At 33.5% G+C, this 22,472-nt stretch overlaps 1 protein-coding gene across 1 annotated transcript in view; it reads left to right on the plus strand.

The window, feature by feature from the left end:
• The window catches only part of Cstf3 (cleavage stimulation factor subunit 3), a 74,875-nt gene that overhangs the window by 12,435 nt on the left and 39,968 nt on the right, over window positions 1-22,472 (plus strand). The window contains exons 2-3 of the mRNA XM_010612642.3: window positions 2,999-3,100; window positions 3,223-3,318. Of these exons, the coding sequence (XP_010610944.1) occupies window positions 2,999-3,100; window positions 3,223-3,318 (198 nt within the window). The remainder of the gene's footprint in view (window positions 1-2,998; window positions 3,101-3,222; window positions 3,319-22,472) is intronic.

Consider the following 22,472-nt stretch of genomic DNA (forward strand, 5'->3'; position numbering starts at 1 on the left):
GGGGTCCTTGAGCGTGCGAGGCAGGCCACCGAACCACTGAGCTAAATCCCCGGCCTAACAGGTCATTTTCTACATAGGGATTTAAATTATTTCTATTCCCTGCAGTTAGTACACTAGCTGATTCTCTTAATGTACATCTTTGTGCACGTGTGCAGTAGAGTAAGTTGTTACAAGTAGAAATCACTGTCAAACATACCAAATTTTGATCAGTATTAGTACTTCCCCTCCCAATAATGTGTTTCTGCATACCCTTACCAGTGCAGTGTTAAATTTTAAAATGTGGTCTTTATCTTAGGGGTTACATTTACATTTCTTTTGAGTGAAAAATTAACAGTTCTTTTTCTGTGAACTGTTTTTATACTTTGTTCATTTTTCATCCTTTTTTCCTTTGCAGTATTGGGGATCGAACCCAGAACTTTGTACATACTAGGCAAATGCTTTTCCTCCAAGCTATATCTTCAGCCCCCTTTGTCTATTTTATTCTTGAATCACTGGTCTTTTTTACATTCTGGCTGGATTTATACTAATAAATTTAATACTTTGTCATATATGTTAGACTTTTTAAGTTTGTCCTTTGGCTTTTATTTTTATACTATTCTCATGCATGAATTTAAACCTTTTAAATAATTTAATCCTTTTTTTTGTTTTGAGACAGGGTCTCACTGAGTTACTCAGGCTAGGCTCAAACTTGGGATCCCTTTCCTTAGCACCCTAGACTGGTGGTTCTGCAGTGGTATTCCACTGCACCCAGCCAGTAACTTTTCTCTTTAAGGTTTATAAAAAGTCTTTCCTATGCAAAGATATATTTTAATATTTTCCTCTAGCTCTTATGTGAATGTTTTTTTATTTTTGGTGTGTGTGGGTGTTAGAACTCAGAGCTTTATGCATGCTCAGCACCCACCCTTACCATTGAGCAATATCTCCAACCCTTTGTTTGTTTGGGTACTGGAATCAAACTCAGGATCTTGAGCTTGTTAGGCAGGCATAGCACCACTGAGCTAAATCCTTGGCTCATTTTGTTTATGCTTAAATATTTTATTTATCTTTATTTTTGTAGATAGGGTAAAACAGAAATTTGACTTTATTTTGGTAAAAGTTTGACTTAAACCTATTCTAACAGATGATTATAGTATTTGTTGATAATCCACCGGTGTCACACAATGTATTATTTTCATTATTTGCTGATTTCTTGTGTATTGTTCTTTCTGAACCATCTTGGTCCAATTGTTACTTTTACCAAATTGTAGTTTTATTTGCTTTCCTATATAAAGAAATTTGCCGGGCCTGGTGGCATACACTTATAATCCTAGCACTTGGGAGGCTAAGACAGGAGAATCACTGTGAGTTTGAGGCCAACCTTGACTGCTAGTATACTATATACTGTATAACCCAAGATAGCCTTGGACTCTGTCTCAAACAAAACAGAGCAAAAAAATCCCAATTATAAAGAAATGTGTGTGTGTGTGTGTGTGCATGATATAATGTGTGTGGAGCCAGTAGTACTTTATAAATTTTTCCTAGTTTTTATAGCACTTATAAAAGCTCATATATTAGTAAAATATCATAATTGTCATTCACATTACAATAGAATTTTAGGATATATTTTCCTTTTAAATGAATTTGTAGTTTTTAGTGATATAAGCTACTTTATTCCAAAGATTATCTCCCCGGTGATTTTTCTCTAAAAAGATGGGTTTTGAAACTTTTCTAAACTGATAATTCCACCAAAAAAAAAGAGGGAGATTCGATTTCTGTAGTACATAAAGGATTTCTGAATAACAATTTAAGAAGTAAATACTTGTTTTTATGTTTTGGGTGCTCATTACCTTTTTAGGGTTGGGATTTGGTTTTGTTGCTTTTTAAGGGGGTTGGTTTGTTGGTTGGTTGGTTTTTACATGATGCTGGCTGGGAATTGAATCCAGGAGGCTACAAGCTCTGTCCCCTGAGCTATTCCCAAAGCCCCAAGATTAAGTATCTGTAATAAAAATAAAACTAGGACCAGGGATTTAGCTCAGTGGCACCACGCCTGCCTCGCAAGTGGTACAAGGTCATGAGTTTGATTCCCCGGTACCAAAAAAAAATTTTTTTTTAATAAAACCGTCTTATTAAAGAGGTTGGAGAACCGGAGGGGGTGGGTATCACCTGTACTTCCATACTCAAACGTGATACAAACATTTAAAATATTTCTCTTTTAATTGTGCATTTCTTTATAGGTTTTTATTGTGCTTTATATACAGTTTACAAATCCTATCTTTAAAATCTTTTACATCAGGATAAAATTTCTGTATCATTTCATGCTTTTTTTTTTCTTTATGGCTCATAGTGAATATCTTTTAACAGTATTTCTCAAACATGGCCTAGACTTTTCTGTTTTTGAGAGGATTCATGAGTTCACACTGCTCCTAAAATATCCAAGGCAAACTCTTGTAGTGTCAGCAGGATTGCTTGAGGCCTGGTGTTCAAGGCCAGCCCAGGCAGGGTAGAGAGACCCTGACTCAAAAAGGAAATCCGAGATTTTTTGTTGTTGTTTTCTCTCTTAATCTATAAAAAGTGTGCAGTGGAATTTTTCAGGGTGTTTTGTTTTGTTTTTTGAGACAGGGTCTCACTATGTACCCGAGGCTAGCCTTGAACTCAAGGCAGTCCTCCTGCCTCAGCCTCCAGAGTGCTGGGATTACAGGCATGCACCACCATGCCTGGCTCTCACTGAATTTTTTGAGAGGGTTCCTATAACCATAAAGTTGAGAATTATGGCTATATATTTAATATTAAATTGGTACTTAATATAAAAGCTTCTAATTGAGTAAAATAATTAGTTTCATTCTTATGCATGCGGCTTCTGATAAAGTATTCAGTGCATAGATTCTAGAAAAGTTTTATAAGAGGATACTTTAATGTTTTATATTGTGATTGCGTCTAAGAACTTACATATTCTTGAATTAAGTTGGGCATGATAGTTTTGAAGGAGTAATTTCAGTTTGTTATTTTTTTTTTTCTTCAGGCAGCTGAGTATGTCCCAGAGAAGGTGAAGAAAGCCGAAAAGAAATTAGAAGAGAATCCATATGACCTTGATGCTTGGAGCATTCTCATTCGAGAGGCACAGGTTTAGTGATATAGGATTACATTTCCTTCTCTATGGGTCCAATCACACTACTTGGTTCTGCAGTAAATGATATTTTCATAATCCTAACATTGTAAATGCTGTTTATTGGTTTTCAATTTTAGAATCAACCTATAGACAAAGCACGGAAGACTTATGAGCGCCTTGTTGCCCAGTTCCCCAGTTCTGGCAGATTCTGGAAACTGTACATTGAAGCAGAGGTTAATATTTTATTTTACTTTTTCTTATATAGCATCTGATGGGAATGGAAGCATACACATTATAGTGATAGAAAACAAATTAGGAACATAGTACAACTAGGACAAGGAGGATTTAAAATGTCTCTTGCCCTTATTTTGTAAAATAGGTGTAAAGGAGTAATTAAAATGAATTTTTGAAATTTGGGTCTTTGACAAGTTGATGATTGTTGCATTTTGGAGTTGCAACAACATTAAAACAGTTTCAATGGTATTGGAGTGCTTTAGCCTTTTATTTACTTGTCATGTGTCAATTTATTGCCTCCTGTGTCATTTATTTAGAACTCATTTTTCTTTTTCCTACTTGCAAACTAATACGAATGGGATTATATGAAAATATGGAAATCTTAGTTTCATAAGTATTTTGAGTGTCTGGTAAAATGAAACATTTAAGAGAAGAGTTATTTTGTAAAATGCATGGTTTGTCAGTTTAAGCACTTCAATAATTTAAAGAAGTTTTTTCCCCCCGTAAGAAAAAGTTTACATTATTTAAGAATAAGTTAATGTGACTCAAACTTTCAGTCATAATTTGCCCAATGGTACTTTAATTTGTTTTTACTTTTCTCTATCTAGAAATTTGAAATCAATCATTTACTTTAAAGAGTAAAGACCCCGTTCTCGATTTTGATTAGATGGAAAATGTTATTTTTAAAGACTGAAATTAGCAGTCAAAAGAATAACAGTTGACACCAAGTAATCATTTTCAGGTTATAAACTAATGGGATGAAAGGGGCGAAATAGAAATAACTGATATCTACATTATGGTGAAAATGATAACCATTTATTTTTATAACTTTAAAAACTTATGCAGCATTCTTATTTTTAATAGTAACTTTGTAATATAAATAAACATAATTAGTACATTGCAGCCTCGACGAAATGTTTTTCACTATAACTGAAATTTGATAATATGTGGGTCTGTTTTAGACCCTTTCAAAGGATTTTAGCCATCAGAGTATGGAATAGATTTCCCCACAACACAGTGTCACCTGTGATGTGTCCTCAGAATGGACCCAACAACAGCAGATTTAAATAGAGGCTACAGTGTACTCATTGAATTTGCGGTAAAGTTTAGATTGTATTACTTTCTGGGGAGGAAAATTACTGGACAGCAGCAGGAACATTGTGTGTGTTTTGTGTGTGTGGTTGTGTATGTGGTCTGTATGTTTGTGCATTTGTATGTGTGAGTGCGATTGTACCTTACGTGAAGTCTGGTAGTTTTGGCCCATGACCATATCCTTAAGGTTTTACCACCTACTCTCTGGAACCATTTCTTTTCTTCATATATTTAAATCACCAAAGTAGACAGGCATAAAACTGAACAGGTGAGTCCTGTATGAAGTATGCTGAAGCCAGTGCTGTTTCTAATGAATAATAATTCATTAAAGCAAGGAACCTGGATCACCTGCACCTGGTCTATGTTCTAGTCTGACTTTACGTACATATAGTGGTGTACTAGCTTATTATATAAACTCATCAGAAACAAAACAATTGATACACAATTGTTTTCCTATAATGAAGTCATAACCTTGAGTATTTGAAAGTTTTTCTTGTTAATTTATAGATATCATTAATAATGCATTTTATTATAGCATAAGGGAAACTGAAATTGGCAGTTACATTCTGTGATCATGAACACAATGAATTTACTTCTTCCATTTCCTAAATACAACATACAAACTGCCTTCTATGAAAGAATTCCAAGAGAAAAACAGATCTTATTCTCCAGGTGGCTTAAAATTGTCTATAACAGGCTTGTTTAATAGAATATCTCAGACCTGCCAGCAGTTGCCTGATTTATTTAGTTGGTATTATATGCAGTTATTTTACACATCACACACACAAGTATGCATGTATAAAACGTACAGAATATATGTAAAAATTATCTCTTGAAAAATGATATATGTATACATTTAAAATTTCATATTTCTGGTTTAGGAATTAAGCTGTTAAATTGAGTGCTGATTTCAGGCGTACATACCTGAACTTTATTTTTCTCTCTTCTGATTTGCTCTCTTTCATTTTTATTCTTCATGTTTTACCTTTTTGTGTGGCCTGTGAAAGGCTAAAATTTTCTTTGGGTTGTGTCACTCAGTGTGGCTTTTATTTTTGGAGAAGACACTTAACCTATTTTTAAGTCTTTTTTAAGGCATCTAGATTGATAATGTCTTTACATTGAAAATAATACTGTTTATATAACATCCTGTATACTCTCAAGAAAATAAAGTTTGTTAATACATTGTTGTAACTCAGTACTTCATGGTGGGAAATTTGTGATATTTATATTAGCTAAATTATTATGTCTGGTTGTGTGTTAGTTTTGGTTTTTTTTTTTTCCTAGTTGAAAATACATAACATCCTAAATAAGAAAACATAATTTGCTTCCCCAGGGAAATTTGCACATCCTAAGTACAAAGAAGCAAAGGAGAAAGTCACCTCTAAAATTATTTTTTTAACTCGAGGCATCCATTGAAAATGTGAGCATATCATAAGTACTTAGAAAAGAAGGGAATGATACTGAAATATCAGCTTTTATCATACCAGTAAGAATTCAGCAGTACCTATTTATATAAAATTTGAATTTTGAAATGTTAGATCTAATTCATTCTCCACTTAGATTTTCTTCCTACAGTATTGAAATGGTTGAAGATAAAATTCTTGTGCTACTAGTAAGCCATTTATATCAAACTATTTAAAATATAATTTTGAAAATTGGGCCAAGTTACTCTAGTGTTGTGTATAGTATTTAGGAGATCTAATTACAAGTCCTTGAAACATATTGCTTTATTTTGCATTCCAGAACTACTGCTTCACATGATTTAATAATATAAGAACAAGCAATTGTGTGATATTTCATTAGCACTAACACTCATGAAGTATATATACTGTCGAAATACGACCTCCACGATAATGAAACACTACTGTTGCTGCTTTTTTGATATTTTTCATAAAGGGAGCATTTTGCTATATCTCCATGTCTGCTTAATTGTGTTTAAATTCTTAAATGCATTTTATACTCTTGAGTTAGAAATGAAAGTTTTTTAACACTTTGGGTGTTCTGCCCCTAATCATCTTGGTACTTTTTACAGAACATTGTTTACAGTGAGCAAAATGGTAATTTGAGAAAAGCTATCCAATTTTGCCATACTCCCCCATATTAGGCTTCTGTAGCTTTTCCCATAATTAGGTAATCAGTATGACAACATGTAAGCAACAGTATTTTTGGTTAGAAGTAATTTGTTTTTCTTTGAGCCACGTGTGAAACATTTTCCATCTGAAGGATGTTTTTTATTGGTAGCTGAAGGAGAAATGAAGAAGGTAATGCTGCTGATTAATAGCAACAATGTATATTACTGTCTGTGAAAGTTGTAATTCTTTAATAAAACTATATAGAGAATCGATTGCTTTTTATTTAAAAATTTAAAACATAAATTCTTTCCTCTATACATGGCTTTTCTTTATAATTAGTAGGTTGTGAACTATAAATACCAGTTTTTTCAAAATAACCTTTCTTCCTGGAAAAGACTTTAAAATGGAAAGACTGGAAAATGGAAGTGAATTCAGGATGGAACATGAGTGCTTAAATTGAAATAAATTTCTTGACTGTTGATTCTGTTTTATTGCCTTTACATAGCAATTTAAATTATTGTATTAAAATGTTTTGTATATATTGAGCAATGTAATTTAAAATACAGATAAAATTATCATATAGGCTATGATAATTCCTATATTTTGGCTTGCAGCCTTTTTAAGAAAAAATCTGTACTTTTATAGATCTATATGCTTCCTGTTTGTAATAAATGTTGGTCCATGTCTGTGTGGTTATTCAGATTTCACTCCAGAATAATATGCTTTTTTTTTAACCTATGATTTTTCAAATGAGTATATAAATGTAGAATAGAGATATAAAAAAAACAGGAAGTCTTGTAAACACAAGTGATCAAACATCTGAATGTGCTTTGAGTAATTAATACTATTTGATAGGCCAAAAATGTTATTTGCATGCTATTATAAAAAATTATTTTAGGTTTTATTGAAATATTTTATTTCATCCTCCCTTATGCATGATTGTGGCAATAGTGTTTAGATGTTGTCACTTCTATTATCACAGTCTACATTTTGCCCCCTTTTGGGCCTTTTCATCCAAGGCATTTGTACTAAAACTGTTTGCAAAAGAACATAGGCACTTCAGTTACATTTCTTTAAACAAAACCTTTTTTTCTCTTTTTACCTTATAATTTTTTCCTTTTATTTTAAATACCTATTTTCAAGTGAAATACTGTGCCAGTCAATTTAATTGCCTTTGTATCGCTCAACTTTATCAAGCAATAATTTCTTTAATCCTTGAAAAATATTGGGGAAAAAAAATGTTCATTTTCTTTGCTCTGTAGACTCCTCTAAGTTGTATGTAACCTGTCATCTTTTATTTAATGAATTATGATATATCTGAAAGTGTGGGAAAGGACATATAAAATGAATGTACAATTTAAAATTAGCTGTGAAACAAAAGTTTTGGGTCCTGCAGTTTGATATTTTCCTAACTGTAGGAACATCTGAGCTTAAGTTTCTTGATAAATTGCAGGATAGCCTAATACTTAATATGTAACACCTAATACTTTAAAAAAATATATAGTCATTAAGATCATAGTGGATTATTTTGGTGTGTGACACTGCCCCCCTTCCCTATTCTAAGAGGTATGACAATACACTTGGGGTGCTATGGCAGCAAGATTGCCGTTAGTTTGAGGCCAGCCTAAGCTACATGGTGAGTTCCAGGCCAGCCTGAACTACATAATAGACTCTGTCTCAAAACAACAAAAACAAAAGAGAAAAGCTCCAGTGTGGCATCCATGAATAAACATGAGCACACTTAGGCCAATCCTACATTGCAGAACTAGAACTGCATTTGGAAATAAAACTAGTTTCATCTCACAGAAGCCTTTTTAAGGGACTCAGCATTTGAGCCTAGAACCAACCTGGTGGTAACAAAGACCACTAAAGGCTAGAGGCTACTTTCTAGGAACCTTATTGTTACTTTGTTCAAATAGTTCAACTCTGAAATAGTTATTTCTTTTGAATGAATTTGTTCAGGGTATTGTCAGGAAATGTCTAAAATTTTGCCTGTGATACCTGTTAAAACTGCACTGTTATAAATTCAGACAAGAATGCCTTCATTAGCTTGTAAAGAATTGTGAAATTTTTTATTACTGAACTGTTTTGCTGTTAGTGAATTCCTAGCAGAAAACAAGTAGTTGATTAATATGATGTAATAGTTTGAAATGTATAGTTTTTTTTTTCCTCCCCTCATAATGGAATCTACAGCATTTGAACAAAAATGGTGCGTATTTGCTTGAGTACAACTTGTTGAGAAACTCCTCTGCTTTTCTAAGGCTCAGGGAACCATAATATGGGTAAGTTACCATTTTGTGTGCTAAGAGTCGTTCAAACAATTTTGTTTGCAGATGTTAACTGATAGTCCTAAAGAGAAATCCACATCGAAGGCAGAATTGAAATATAGTCTTGGAGTAATACACAGAAGTATAATAAGGTTCCAGAGCTTGTTTTGATCTTTCTAAAAGCAACACTATTTATGTGATAGGACGTTTAATTAGAATATACAAGCACAAAGTTTTAGTGCTCTCAGATGCAGCCAACAGTCTCCCTTTACCCAAAAATTCATATATGGCCTTTTTTATGGTAGTGAAATTTCAGCAACTTTTCATAATATATTTGAAGAGTGTTGGCTCTGTAATGATGATTTCCTTGAAAAATTTTCACTCTCCAAACTGAATACAAGTATTGCATATATAAAGACAAGATGTATATCGTTTCAAAAGTTAATAATCATCGTTTCCCTTTCTCCCACCATTTTCAAGATGGAGTCTTGCTGTGTAGTTCAGGTTGGCCTCAAACTCTTGGCAATGTTCCTGCCTCGGCATCCTGAGTGCAGGTATTATAGATGTGTGGCACCATGTCCAGCTAGCCTCTATGGTACATGAGCAAGAGGAAATTCTGTTTTGAAGCTAAAGTTTACACACTTCACTGCTTTTGGACCACTCCATAAGCCTTTATAGTATATTGGCTTTTAAGTTAACAGACTGGTATTGCTGGTTCAATTTCCAAAGGATGAATGTGTAGTTTCTGTTAGGTGTTTCTGGCATCCAGTTTGGGAAATTGAGGCTTTAGATGAGGATAGAAGTTGAGTTTTACTGTGCTTGGCAGAACACTAGTTAATGAAATGTTTTAGACATCTAACATGCGTGGGAATATTAATTGTGACTTTCTTAGATCCATAGGGTTAGGATTGTGTCATTTTAGCTTTCACAGTTTTTTACTCAGTTTATTTCTGAAGTAGAAACCTTTTTAAGACTCAGATAACATCTAAGGAAGTTCCAAGAGTTAGTAAGAGTCATTTAAACTGCAGAATGTGGCTTTAAAAAATTACCTGTACCCTTTGTACAGTTGAAAGAATACCACATACATACTAGTTTCAGTTAGCTAACATCCATTCCCTGATAGTTAAGTTTTGCAAAGATATCTATACCTACTGGAGTGTCCTTAAAAAGACTCAACCATTTTTAATGTATGTGGTAGGATAAAAGCATTAAAATATTTATTTACTGGCTTTTCCTGTTTATATTTTGGATGTGTGTTTGTTTTGTTCCATTCCCACCCCGGCACAGGGTCTCAGGTTGGCCTTGAACTGTGTAGCCCAGGCTAGTCTCAGACTTAGTAATTGATCCTCCTGCCTCAGCTTCCCAAGGGTTGGGATTACATTTATTGACTTTTGACAGTTTTAGAATCCTATGACTAAAAGCAAATCATTGGCAAGTTTAGCATAGTTTGTCCAACTATAATTAAGAATCACAAGTAAGAATTTGTGGAGAATGACAAAAAACAGCTAGGGATGTGGCTTAGTGATAGAGTGCTTGCCTATCATGTTACAAGGCCCTGGTTTGACTCCCGGCACCACTACCTCCAAAAAACCAGTACTATATAACATTTTGATAAATGTGAAGTGCTAACAGTATTTAATGTATATTGGGTGGAGATTAACAATACCTTTATGATACTTGTACATTTAATTCCCTCTGCCATTTCCTTTGGCTTAGCAGTTTTAGCTATTATACAGCAATTAAGAAAATTCTACGGCCAGGGGTGTAGCTCAGTGGCACCACACCTGCTTGGCAAGCACAAGGTCCTGAGTTCAAGGTACCCGGGGGGCGGGTTCTGAAGGTTTTGTGGTTATTTTAGTTGGGGTATAACAGATGAGGAAATCTTTAAAACATTTCAATGATCAAGGTTTAAGGTTCAGATCCAAGTTGTGTGCTAATCAGGGAATCACATCATTTAATCTTTATTATGGGTTGAATAATGAACATTGCTTTTTAAATGATACCTCTTTTGATTACACGAATGCACCATTACTCTGAGCAATCAATTTTAGTTTTTATATGGAAACCACAAAGAAATCCCAGAGTCTTTTAAGGAATCTATATTGATGGTAGAAGAAAATGGCCAGCTTATACATTAGTTCCCTCTGTGAAACATTATTTTGGGGGTACAAGGTATTGCCTGTCTTGTTTGAGATTTTATAGCTATACTTTGTTGAGTAATGTTTTGGTTCCCTTTCTATAAAATGTTATTTTTAGTGATTAAAAAAGATTGCTGGTTTGAAAAAATAAAATGTTGTCCCTTTTTTGGGACACTGGGGATTGAACACGGGTTCTTAGCAGTGATCTGCTTCCCCAGCCCAAATTTCTTGAGATGTCTCACTAAATTGCCCAGACTGGGCTTGAACTTGGGATCCTCCTGCCTTTGTGTCCCAGAATACTAGGATTACAATCATGTGCTACCATACTGGCTCTTAAGAGCAAAGTTATAAGATCAGTACAAAATTCTCCCATATATGCTTGCTGGTTGACCAGTATTTAATATTTTGATAGGTAGTCCTTTTGTATGCATAGGGGGTTGGTTCCAAGACCCCAAATCCATGGGTGCTCCTATCATTTGTATAAAATATAATATACATTCTTCTGTAGTTTTAAATCATCTCTTATTTACTGGTGGTTATATTGTATTGTTTAGGGAATAGTGACAAGGAAATTCTATATGTTAAATACAGATGCAGTACTTTTTTTTTTTCTGAATACTTTCAGCCCAGAGTTGGATCAAGAGCAACACATTTGTAGGGCAGCTGTATATGCTTTATTGTCTATATTTTTTCCTGAACTAAGTGATTTGAGTTAACATTTAAGAATGAAAAACTTTAGTATATATCCTTATGACAAAGATAATTATTATTCAGAAAATTCAGTAAATTTTCAGTGATGACTTTATAATAGTTTTCTTCTGAATCTGTAATCCAAGATCATTATTCAGGGAAGAAGTATCAATAGGTCATGAAGCATCCCTCTGTCACCATATTTGATGTGTAGCAGATTCTCAGATTTAAATTTGTTTGATGCTTATTAGATTTAGATCATATGTTTAAACTACAAAAACATACTTGTCCCTTATTGGTTGTTTTGATGATGTAGTTGAGACATTGATCAGTTTCACAACTATTTTTCTTTTGCAATTAGTAGGAAAAAAATGAGCAGAATCTACAGATCCATGGTATAATGTGCTTAGCATGTGCAAGGACACGTAAAAAATACTTAAGAAACTGTAACCAGTCTTATTTCTCATCCAGCAACTGCCTACCATATTTGGGCCTATTTTGTTCTTCCCTGAATCAGTGATATTTTTCTATTAGTGTTTTTCAATATATTCTTGATTATAAGTAGGTAGTCCATTAATATCTCACACTATAAGTTCGTTGTTTATGATTGAAAACTACTTCCCTTTGTACCATGGGTTCTTTTTTTTTTAAGATGCTTACTGAGTATTGACTTTAGGATTTTAGTGGGGGTTTTTTTGTTGCAAGTTTTAAAAAATATGCATAAGTGTGTCAGTAATGCCCATTAGTTCTGTCATAAACCAATTGGGAAAGAAATTTAAAAATCGTTCCCCTATGTATTACAATATAGAGAAATTTTAAATTCTGTTAAATTTATTTTTTAAGATGGGTGCTTCTGTGTTGTCCAGAACAGTGTCAAAGTTGATGATGTAGCACAGGCTGGCCCAAAACTTGAGATCTTTATGCCTCAACCTCCCACATGATATTACAAACATGTACCACTACCTGAAAAAAATTTTTTTTTGAGACAGGGTTTCACTATGTAGTTGAGACTGACCTGGAATTCACTATGTAGCTCAGGCTGGTCTCGAATTTACAGTGATCCTCCTGCCTCAGCCTCCCAAGTGCTGGGATTACAGGCGTGTGCCACCACACCCTGCCTGAAATTTAAATTTTAATAACTGCTATAGCCTACAGGAAATATTTATTTTGTTTTATTTGATGTATCAAATATAGACACATGAATTTATGTATAAAGTTGTTTGAAAGTGACATCTTTCACCTCAAAAGTTTACACAATCAGGATTTCTACATATATGATTATGTTGACATGCTTTTTTTTTTTAACTGCTGGTTTAATTTCTGAGTCATTTGAGGCATAAGTCCAAAAATTGGTAATGCTTTAAAGGAAATAAATTTTTTATTAGCAATTAAAGATGTTCGAGCTGGGCTTGGTGGTGCGTGCCTGTAATCCCAGCACTCTGGGGGTTTGAGGTGGAAGGATTGTTGTGAGTTCAAGCCCAGCAGGCTCCATAGTGAGTTTAAGGCCACCCTCAACTACAGTGAGACCTTGTCTCGACCACACACAAAAATTTTGGAATGCTTATCTGTGGAAGTGGTATTTACCAAAAAGTAAGCTGTTGTGTGAATTTGGATTTTCTGAGTTCACAGAATAGTTAAAGAAATGTAAAGAACCAATATTACAGGTGAAAACTGTTAAGTTTAATCTTATATTTAGTGTGCTAGGGTCTCATTCTTGGTCATGTGTCTCAACTACAAAGTCACAACTTTACCCACTATATGTTACTGTAACAATGACCTAGTCATTTTTGGTAGTATAGAAAAGATACGTTTTTAAAGTTACTGTTTTAAAGAAATTTACAGATTGTAAAGAATAGTGTATAGGAATGAAAATGATAGAACTTAGAATATGGAAGCCTAGGATTTTCTACTATAGCTCTCCCATAGAATTATGATGTTTAGGCAAACGATTCGGTCTTTTTTAGGCAAATGATTTTTTTTCCATTTTTTATTATGAAAATTTTAAATTTGAAAGCACCTTATGCCTACGCTTAATGGTATTTATGTTTTGCTTGAATGTTTTGTTTATATAAATAATATTGTCCTATAAAACCAACCTTGTCCACAATTAAAATGAACAGTGGTGTTCTAATGTAATAACCTGCTTACTTCACTATTCTAGGTTCTTTGCTGTAACCGATAAAATTATTTGGCTATTATGCCCAGTAGTTTGTTTTTTGTTTTTTGGTTTTTTTTTTTCCTGTAGTACCTTTTGTTTAGAAACCTGCTTACCACTTAGTTTTCATGTTATTTCCAAAATTAATATGAATTCAGGGGTTTCAAATAACCTGTAAACTGTTACATAAATCGATAGTCCAATGAACTATTCTAGACCAGAGTTAACTTTTGAACTGTCATTAGTAGAATAGGAAAAAGTATTTTTTACTACAAAGAGGCAACTTTAATCTGTTTTACTCTGAATCTTAATATATTTGTACTAAGGTACAATTTTTGCCACTCTTACCCAAAATATGGAATTTTATTAGAATTTATATAAGTAAGTGTTTTTCAGCTGCATTTTTAATAAGTGTAGATCTGTAGTATTTCTTAATTCAATGGAAAATAATATAAGGGAGCTAGTAGTACATGCCCCAGCTACTCAAGAGGCTGAGACAGGAAGATGGCAAGTTCCACACCAACCTTCCTCTCTTGATGAACCCATCTCAAAAAATAAACGTAGTCTGGGGATATAATTTAGTGGTAGAGCACCTCTAAGCTTGACCTCCAATACTGCAAAAATAAAAACATGAGACTGCATAAGTTGCAAATATACTAATACATTTAAATGGGTTTTTTTTTAATATTGGAAGTGAGATGGTTTATAAAACTAGATTTTTGAAGTAAAACGTGTGAACTTCAATTTTTTTCAAATTTCATTGTTATATCTTGATTTTCAGTTTTAAAAAAATTGCCTCAATAGTAACAGCTAATATTTGTTGGGATTTTAATATATTCTACTGTACCCGGCCCCCTCATACTTTTCCATAAGATTAAGGAATATTGCAGATCTACACTTAAAACTGAAAAGCACTTGCTTTTTTAAAAATTCTGAAATCCTGATGGTTCAGGCCTACAATCCCAGCTCTCTATCATACTGAAACAGGATTGCAAGTTATACCTCAGCCTGAATTTTGGAGACCCTGTCACAAAAAGGTCTTGGAGATGTTATTTAATGAAAAGGTCCTAGGTTCAGTCCTTGAAACATCGAAATAAATACAAATCCTAATAGAATTCCATGCATATTTTGGGTAAGATTGACACAAGTTTTAGTTTACTGCAAATGTAGTTAGTAGTTTATATGCGTTATAACAGTAGGTGATTATGCACAATTTGATGTGTGCATTTAATCTTTGAAGCTCAGTTCTGCGATTAAGATTAAGCTACTAGTAAATAAATGGGAAAGCTGGGGATTTAAACTCAGGCATTCTAATGCTCTAATCAGTATTCCATTATGCTAATCTAAGAAACCTAAAGCATAATACAGTTGTAGAAATAGGTATGGTTTTATAACTGACTCTTTTTGTTTTTGTTTTTTGCTCTAGTTGTATTTTCACCCATCTTTCTATTAAATCATCACAGTCTTTTAGCATGCATTTGAAAAAAAAAACAGGTAGGTTCAGCAACATATAATGTTGCTATAAAGGAATTTTCAAAGTTTAGAAGGTGGCATGGTATAACTCTTTATAAATTCTGATAATGCTTTATGTAAAATCTTTTAGATGTATGTACTTAATGTGTACATTTCAAATAGCAAGGAAATTTGCATGCAATGAACAAGTCTTTGTAATTTTGGATTTTTAGGAAATTAGGGTACACTTTATACCACTTTAAGCATTAATTCTGTATTGTAATTTTTATCAAGTTTCTGGTTTAGCAATTAGGTAGTATTATTAAAATGGCATATTTTAAGGCTAAAATTAAAAATTCAGGTCAAGTATGTTAGCTTTCTTGTATCTGCTAAGTAGTTGTCATAGTCCTTTCCACAAAGCCTAGAAGTTTTGCAGAATAAATAGTTTTCTGGTAGGATAATCTATATTTTAGTCATTATGAGGGGGAGGGTATTTAAACTATTTGAAATTAGCAAAATTTCTTGAAAATATAAAGATTTAAGTTAGAGTTAAAATATGTTTGTCTTTTAAAAACATGGAAGAAAACTTGTAGGTAATGGGAAACCCGTAATGAATCTAGTTCAGTAAATACTGAATACAAATACAAGTATTTGTAATTTATGGTTTTCCAGATCTAGAAATTCAAAATAAACTATTGACTGCACCTTTATCCTTATATCACTGAAAACTGGTATAATCCCCAAACCTGATACTACTAGTATATAAAAACTTGAATCAGGCTGGTCATGGTATGCATATCATAATCCTAGCATTCAGACCTGGGCTTTGTAGCTAGTTCAAGGCCAGCCTGAACTATATAGAGAAATATTGTCTTGGAAATAAATTTGCAATTCTAACTTTTCTACAGTTCAATTATGAAATTTTACTTTCACATATTCAATTCTAAAATAATGGGTAAAAAATGTATATGCTTTTAGTTTGTAAGCTTTCAGGAGACTGCAGAGTAGAACATGCAGAATTGTGTTAGACTCTTAAGAGGCCTAGTTCATAAACATATGCTAATTATGGTAGCCTTTTAATAGAATGAAATTTAAGAGTTATCTGTTGATGTTTGCCTGAATTATATTCAGATAAAATTGGCCAGAATGTTAAACTAGTATCAGTAAATTCGATGCCACTATTCAGTGCTATAGGCACTTCATTGTAAAAATTTGCATATTGGTGTAGGAGATAATTATATAGAAAAAACATAGGGAGTGACGATGAAAGAAATTTCGTGAACAAGACTTCTAAAGTAAGGCCTAAAATATGTGCAAGAATTAAGAGAATTCCTGACAAGAGAACCTCAAATACAGGATCCTTAATGAGGAAGAGACAAAATGTTTTGTTTTTGTAATAGCAAAACATTTATTGATACATTTTTGCCCTATGTAATGATAGCTCATCATAAGGAATTTGCACCTGTACAAAAACATGTTTTGATTTAGAACAAATTTGGCTTGATGATTCTAAGCTGGATTTGGCTTCTAGTCTTTACATTATTTAAACCAGTGGCCTGTGGCATACATTAAATTTTTCTCAAGTATGGAAATGTTTAAGCTTAATAGAACAATAGCTAGAATTGCAGCAAAATTTAGAGAATAGGGTTGGAGAAAAAGTCTAAGAGCTGAAATTTTATATTGCCTGAAGCAGTAAGGTGAATATAATTTTGTTCTGTGAAAACTTTGGGTTGCTATATTGTAATTCTGGACCATGTTTTACTCCCTAGGCACATTTGGAAGACCAGTTCTCAAAAAAAAAAAAATAAATAAATGCACATTTGTTAGATGCTGTCTTAGACCCAGGTGTTGCAATGGCACACTCCTGCAGTCCTAGCACTCCCAAGTGGCTGGTGCAGGAGGATCACAGGGTTAAGCCAATATAGGCAACTTCAGAAGGCCTTGTTTAAAATCAAAACTTTTAAAATGCCTGGAATGTAGTTCAGTGTGAATACCCCATTCATCCCTAGAACCAGAAGGAAAAGATTTAGATTTGGTATTACTTTGTATTGTCTTAAGAAACTGACAAGTTATAATAGCCTTTAGTAGCCTTCATGCAATTTGAGATGACAATGGCAGTAATTGACCAGATTTTTCTTTCATTATGTATTTGTTTAAGAGTTTTCATTTTGAGAGAAAAATAATCCTTTTTCTAAGGAAGGGCCAGGGATTTGGCTCAGTGGTTCTGCCACCTGCCTTGAAAGCACAAGGACCTGAGTTCGATCCCTGGTACCACCCCCACAAAAAAATCCTTTTTCTAATGAAGAAAATTTGTTTTCTATAGTAGGTAAAACTTGAGCAGGTGCATGAAACCACTTGACTTGTATAAATATTTCCACTAAGTCCAAAATACCAGTGTCAATGTCTGTAAGTTCATTCAGAGACATACTTTTCATGTTAACTTATTGTGCACAGAAGATATGATTGCTCACTGTTACCCATTTTATCAATGAACAAAACTTAGAAATGTTCAATCCTTGGTATCAAAAAAAAAAAAGAAAACTTAGAATTGTTTCCTGTTTTTGTTATGCACATAAGTTGCTATACGAGTGTGTACTAAAAGAAACCAATATATCAAGACAGAAGTCATAAGCAAGATTAAAAGATATCATTTAATAATTTTTGGTCCTGTTATCAAAATTTGAAACATACATTCAGGTACAAATTTGCCATAATGGTAATTTTAAAAAATTGAAACATACTTTTAAGTAGAACCCTGAAGCTGTCTTAATGTCTTCTGAAAACCTCTGAAATATCTAAATGCTTTTGAAATGCTTGAATACTTAAATATGGTTAAAATTAAGAAAAATCAAAGCATAAGAATAATAATATCCAAATCGGTGATAAACGAAGCTGGTAGATGTCAGTTTTGAAATAAACCTTTTTAATATTATTGATATGTAAAATCCATTGCAGAGAATTGCCTATTTAGACAATATGTAATGAGGAAGAAAGTATTAATAAGAATTATATCGATTGGGATCAGGGATTTAGCTCAATGGTTCCAACACCTGCCTTACAAGCTCAAGAACCTGAGTTCGATCCCCGGTACCGAAAAGAAAATAATTAAAAACAACAACAAAAAGAATTATTGATTTAGTAATGACAGTGTATAGTTTTAGAAAATGTTATGTGAAAAAAAATTTTTTGAGTAAGAGCACATGAACATTATAATGGAACTTTGATCACTGAATTTGTTCTTCATCAGATGTGACTATTTTGTATAATCTACAAAAATGTCCAGGGTTCTAATCCAAGTAAAACTTGGATATTCTCTAAAAATCAATTTTTAGATTAGGTATATCTGTAATCTTAGTTAATGAAAGATATAAGCCTAACATGTTTAGGAATTGATTATTCAAATAGGTTGATTAATATGTAAGTAATAGAAAATTAGTGTAATGAGTAATTATGTTTAGAATGATGAAAACGTTCACCAAGCAATGTGGCCTGTTCTTGTGATCCCAGCTACTTGGTGATTAGGACTCCAACATTAAAAGTATTTTAGAATATACTTTGACATTTAGACTTACCTTTATGTATACTGTAAGAGGTTTCTTTAAAAGATACCCACTTAAAAGATACTAGTAATTTATAGTGAAATTCCATCTTAAAAAATTGACTGTGGTTCTGAAATACATTCCAATAAAACTTAAATGTTAAACCTGCTATATTGGAATAAAATTTCTGAGATTTTTTTTTTGTGTGTGTGTACATACATGATAAAAACTTGAGTTTTCATTAATTGGTTTGTGAAGTTTCACAGGTTGATTTTTGTCAAATTAAGAAATCATAAAAAATTTTAACCTTCCCATCCCTTTGACAGTTTGACCAGTACTGTTGACAGGTGCAAATATCTGATGAGTGAAAATCATTGATAATTTGTGTATTCAAAACTACATAAATTCTTGTCTTCACTTAATATATAAATATTTAGAATTTTAAAAAAACAATTCAATTTTTTTAGAAAAGAACTTTGCTTAATATGGTTTGCCACTTTTTAAAATCCTGTGCTTTTTCCACTGAAAGTTTTTATGTAGATAAACATTATAGGTAAACTCAAGTTGTAGGATTTATAAGGAATCTTTCAGTGAACTTAGTTACACTCACTTGGGAATTCTGTAATATAGGAAATTTATTTGGTTAATTGGATTTTTTTACAATTTTATTTGTGCCTTTGGAACTTAGTGTTTATGTAAACTTGATTTTAGAGTATTGCTTTTCAAGTTTGCATACAAAATATTTTTCTAATTTTTTATAAGTGATATTTATATTGAAGGAGTACTGGTTAATATGAATTATTCAAATTAGCTCTTTCTAAAAATAGTGTTGCTGGATAGAATTTTAAGAACGTCCTAGAAGCATTGAACAATTGACAGCACGGTAAGAAATTATTAGTGCAAAACCTAATGGGGAGGGGGAGATGACTACAAGGAGATAAGCAAAATGCTTTTAAACTGTGTTTGCCCTTACAGCATTTGCCAGAGAAATTGAGCTACAGTTTTGAAAGCTAGGTCAGGCAAGAAACAAAACTCAAGGCCAGTTCAAGGGCAGGACATCTCTTCCTTGAAATTTGAATGCCCAGAAGGCTATGCTCAGGGTAACAGTAACCTAGAATTCTGTGCCATTTTATAGCCCATAAGGGACTGAGGAAAATTACTTTGATGTGAATAGAATGGGGTGGGGAAATCCTGAGATGATGTAACATTGCTCCGTGCATGGATTTGTGCAAATAAACAACATGGGTGTTAAAAAAAAAAAAAAGCCATCTCCTTAAGGTGTACTTAGCTTCAATCATGCTAGCAAATGCTTAGTAGTAATTTACTCAAAAAATGTTTTCCCGAGCTGAGCATCCTGGCGCGTGGCTGTAATCCCAGCCCTTGGGAAGCTGAGGCAGGAGGATCGCCACAAGTTTGAGGTCAGCCTGGGCTACATAGTGAGTTCAAGGCCAGCCCAAACAACATAGCGAGACCCAGTCTCTGCTTTTCCAGAGCAGTACACCATCATGTGCCTCAAAGAATCTCCACAAGTAATCTGAGGAAAAGAATAGGTCATTTGCTAAAATCAAGATAATAAAGAAGCCATTTACAGCAGAAGCCTCCAAAGAATTGAGCTACAACTAAGATTGAATTAGATTAATAACAGACACAGGTAAAGAGAAAATTGGAGAACTGAAGGAATCCAGTTGGAGCTTAAAGATAAGGAAAATATGAAAGCTAGTAAGAGACTCCAAAGACAGTAAAGATGCCTAACTGAAGTTCTAGAAGTAGGAGAGAGACATTGGGCAGAAGTAGAATTTGAAGTGATAAATACTAAGAATTTTCCAGTATTATTGAAGACCAGTCAACAGATGCAGGATGTTCATTTATTATCGTCAAGGACTTGAGGAGGGAAAAAATCTACACCCAGACCAAGGGAAATTCAAAGGAATGGCAGATTGACGGCAACAGCAAGGGAAGGAAGCCAAAATGGTGGAGTTGCCTCTTCAATTTGCTAAAAAATGATGGCTGTCAGCTCCAAGATCTGTTCTGAGGAACAAAAAGTTTAAATGATGATGAAAAAAAGGCATTTCTTGACAAGATTAACACTGTCAAAATTAAACACATTTTGGGACATTTCCAATTGTATATAACAAAATGTAGGTACGTGTAATTTGTGTATGTATATGTCTAAATTTAAGAACGAGAATCTCAGTAGTAGGAAGTGTCCATTGGGTTACGCATTCTCTTTAATTTTTGATTTGGTGTGGTTTGTTTATTTGGTGCTGGGGTCAATTCCAGAGTTTTGAGCATGCTGAGCAAATGCTCTACTTACTACTAAGCTATATCTGTGGCACCTATATATATCTTGTTTATTTTGAGACAGGGTCTGTCTCTGTAGTGCAGGGTGGCCTTGAACTCATGGTGATGCTCCTGCCTGAGCCTCCCAAGTGCTGAGATTACAGCACTCCTCCACCTGGCTTCAGCATCTATATTTTCTAAATTAGCTTTCTTTCCCCAAAATTGATCAGTTCCAGTGATCTCATAAGTAAAAGGACTTTTACTGCAATTGTAATTAGATACATTTAACCTTTGTTTCCACATTAAATTAGCAGTTTTATTTTGGTGTTTAGACATGTAAATCTTCTTTGGTTGGTTTAGTGCCACAAGTTTATAATTTATGGCATCACATAAACAGTTTTTAATTTGCCAACTTTATTATATGTTTAATACTTTATTGAATACTAACTTGGTAGGAAATTAGTGTCTTTAGTAATTTTAATGGGCTGGGGATGTAGCTCAGTGGTAAACAGCACATACTGAGCATATACAAAGCCCTGGTTCAATCCCAAGCACCACACAGATAATACTGATAATCTTAAATTATACCAGTGTCATTATTACATTAACCAGTCTGTTTTTAGGTTTAAAAGTATGTGACTAAACCGCATGTGGTGGCACATGCCTGTAATCTTAATACTTTGGAGGCTGAAATGGGAGGATCTGCTGAGTTTGAGGCCAGCCTGGGTTACATGATTCAAGTCAGCCTGAACTACATAGTGAGATCATCTAATCAATAAATAAATAAAAATCTGTATATATGTTAAAATTTTTATGGTAGTTCTCCTGAACTTTGTTTTATATGTTAGTCTTTGAAAGCCTTTTTAATTGTTGGGTTTTTTTTATATAGGGTCTCAAACTCCTAGACTTACCCTCCTGAATAGTTGGGACTACAGACAGGTTCACTGTGTCTGGATTGATAGGTTTTGTTTTGTTTGGTGGTTTGTTTTTTTTTTAATAGGTCCCCAGCACTCAAGAAGCTGAGGCAGGAGGATCACTACAAGTGTGAGACCAGCCTGGGCTACATAGTGAGACTGTCTCCAAAAAAACAAAGCAAAACAAAAAAATTCCACTTGGCATTGAGAGGCTGTGGAAGTAATATGAATGTCTTATAAATGTAATTTTTGTATACATAATGCATATCCTGTTCTGTAAATTTTTGGAGTTTTTTACAATACTTGTTTTGAGAAAGGATGAGGAAAATTCAGAAATATAAACATATTTAAGTGTGAAATAAGCCCAGAACTATGTCACCTGTAGATGAGTTTCAAAATATATTTTAATAAGATTCCAAAATTAGAAGATATGAAAGGAACCTATAGTGAAAAGCTGCCTATTCTTGGCCTTGAGGCAGCAGGTGTCTTCCCCAGGGACAATGCCCACTTTCCTGTGAGCCTAGAGATGTTTCTCTCTCTATGTGTGTGTATAT

The sequence above is a fragment of the Fukomys damarensis genome, unplaced genomic scaffold (assembly GCF_012274545.1).
Source record: "Fukomys damarensis isolate Sample0158 unplaced genomic scaffold, DMR_v1.0_HiC HiC_scaffold_27, whole genome shotgun sequence".
Lineage (NCBI taxonomy): Eukaryota > Metazoa > Chordata > Mammalia > Rodentia > Bathyergidae > Fukomys > Fukomys damarensis.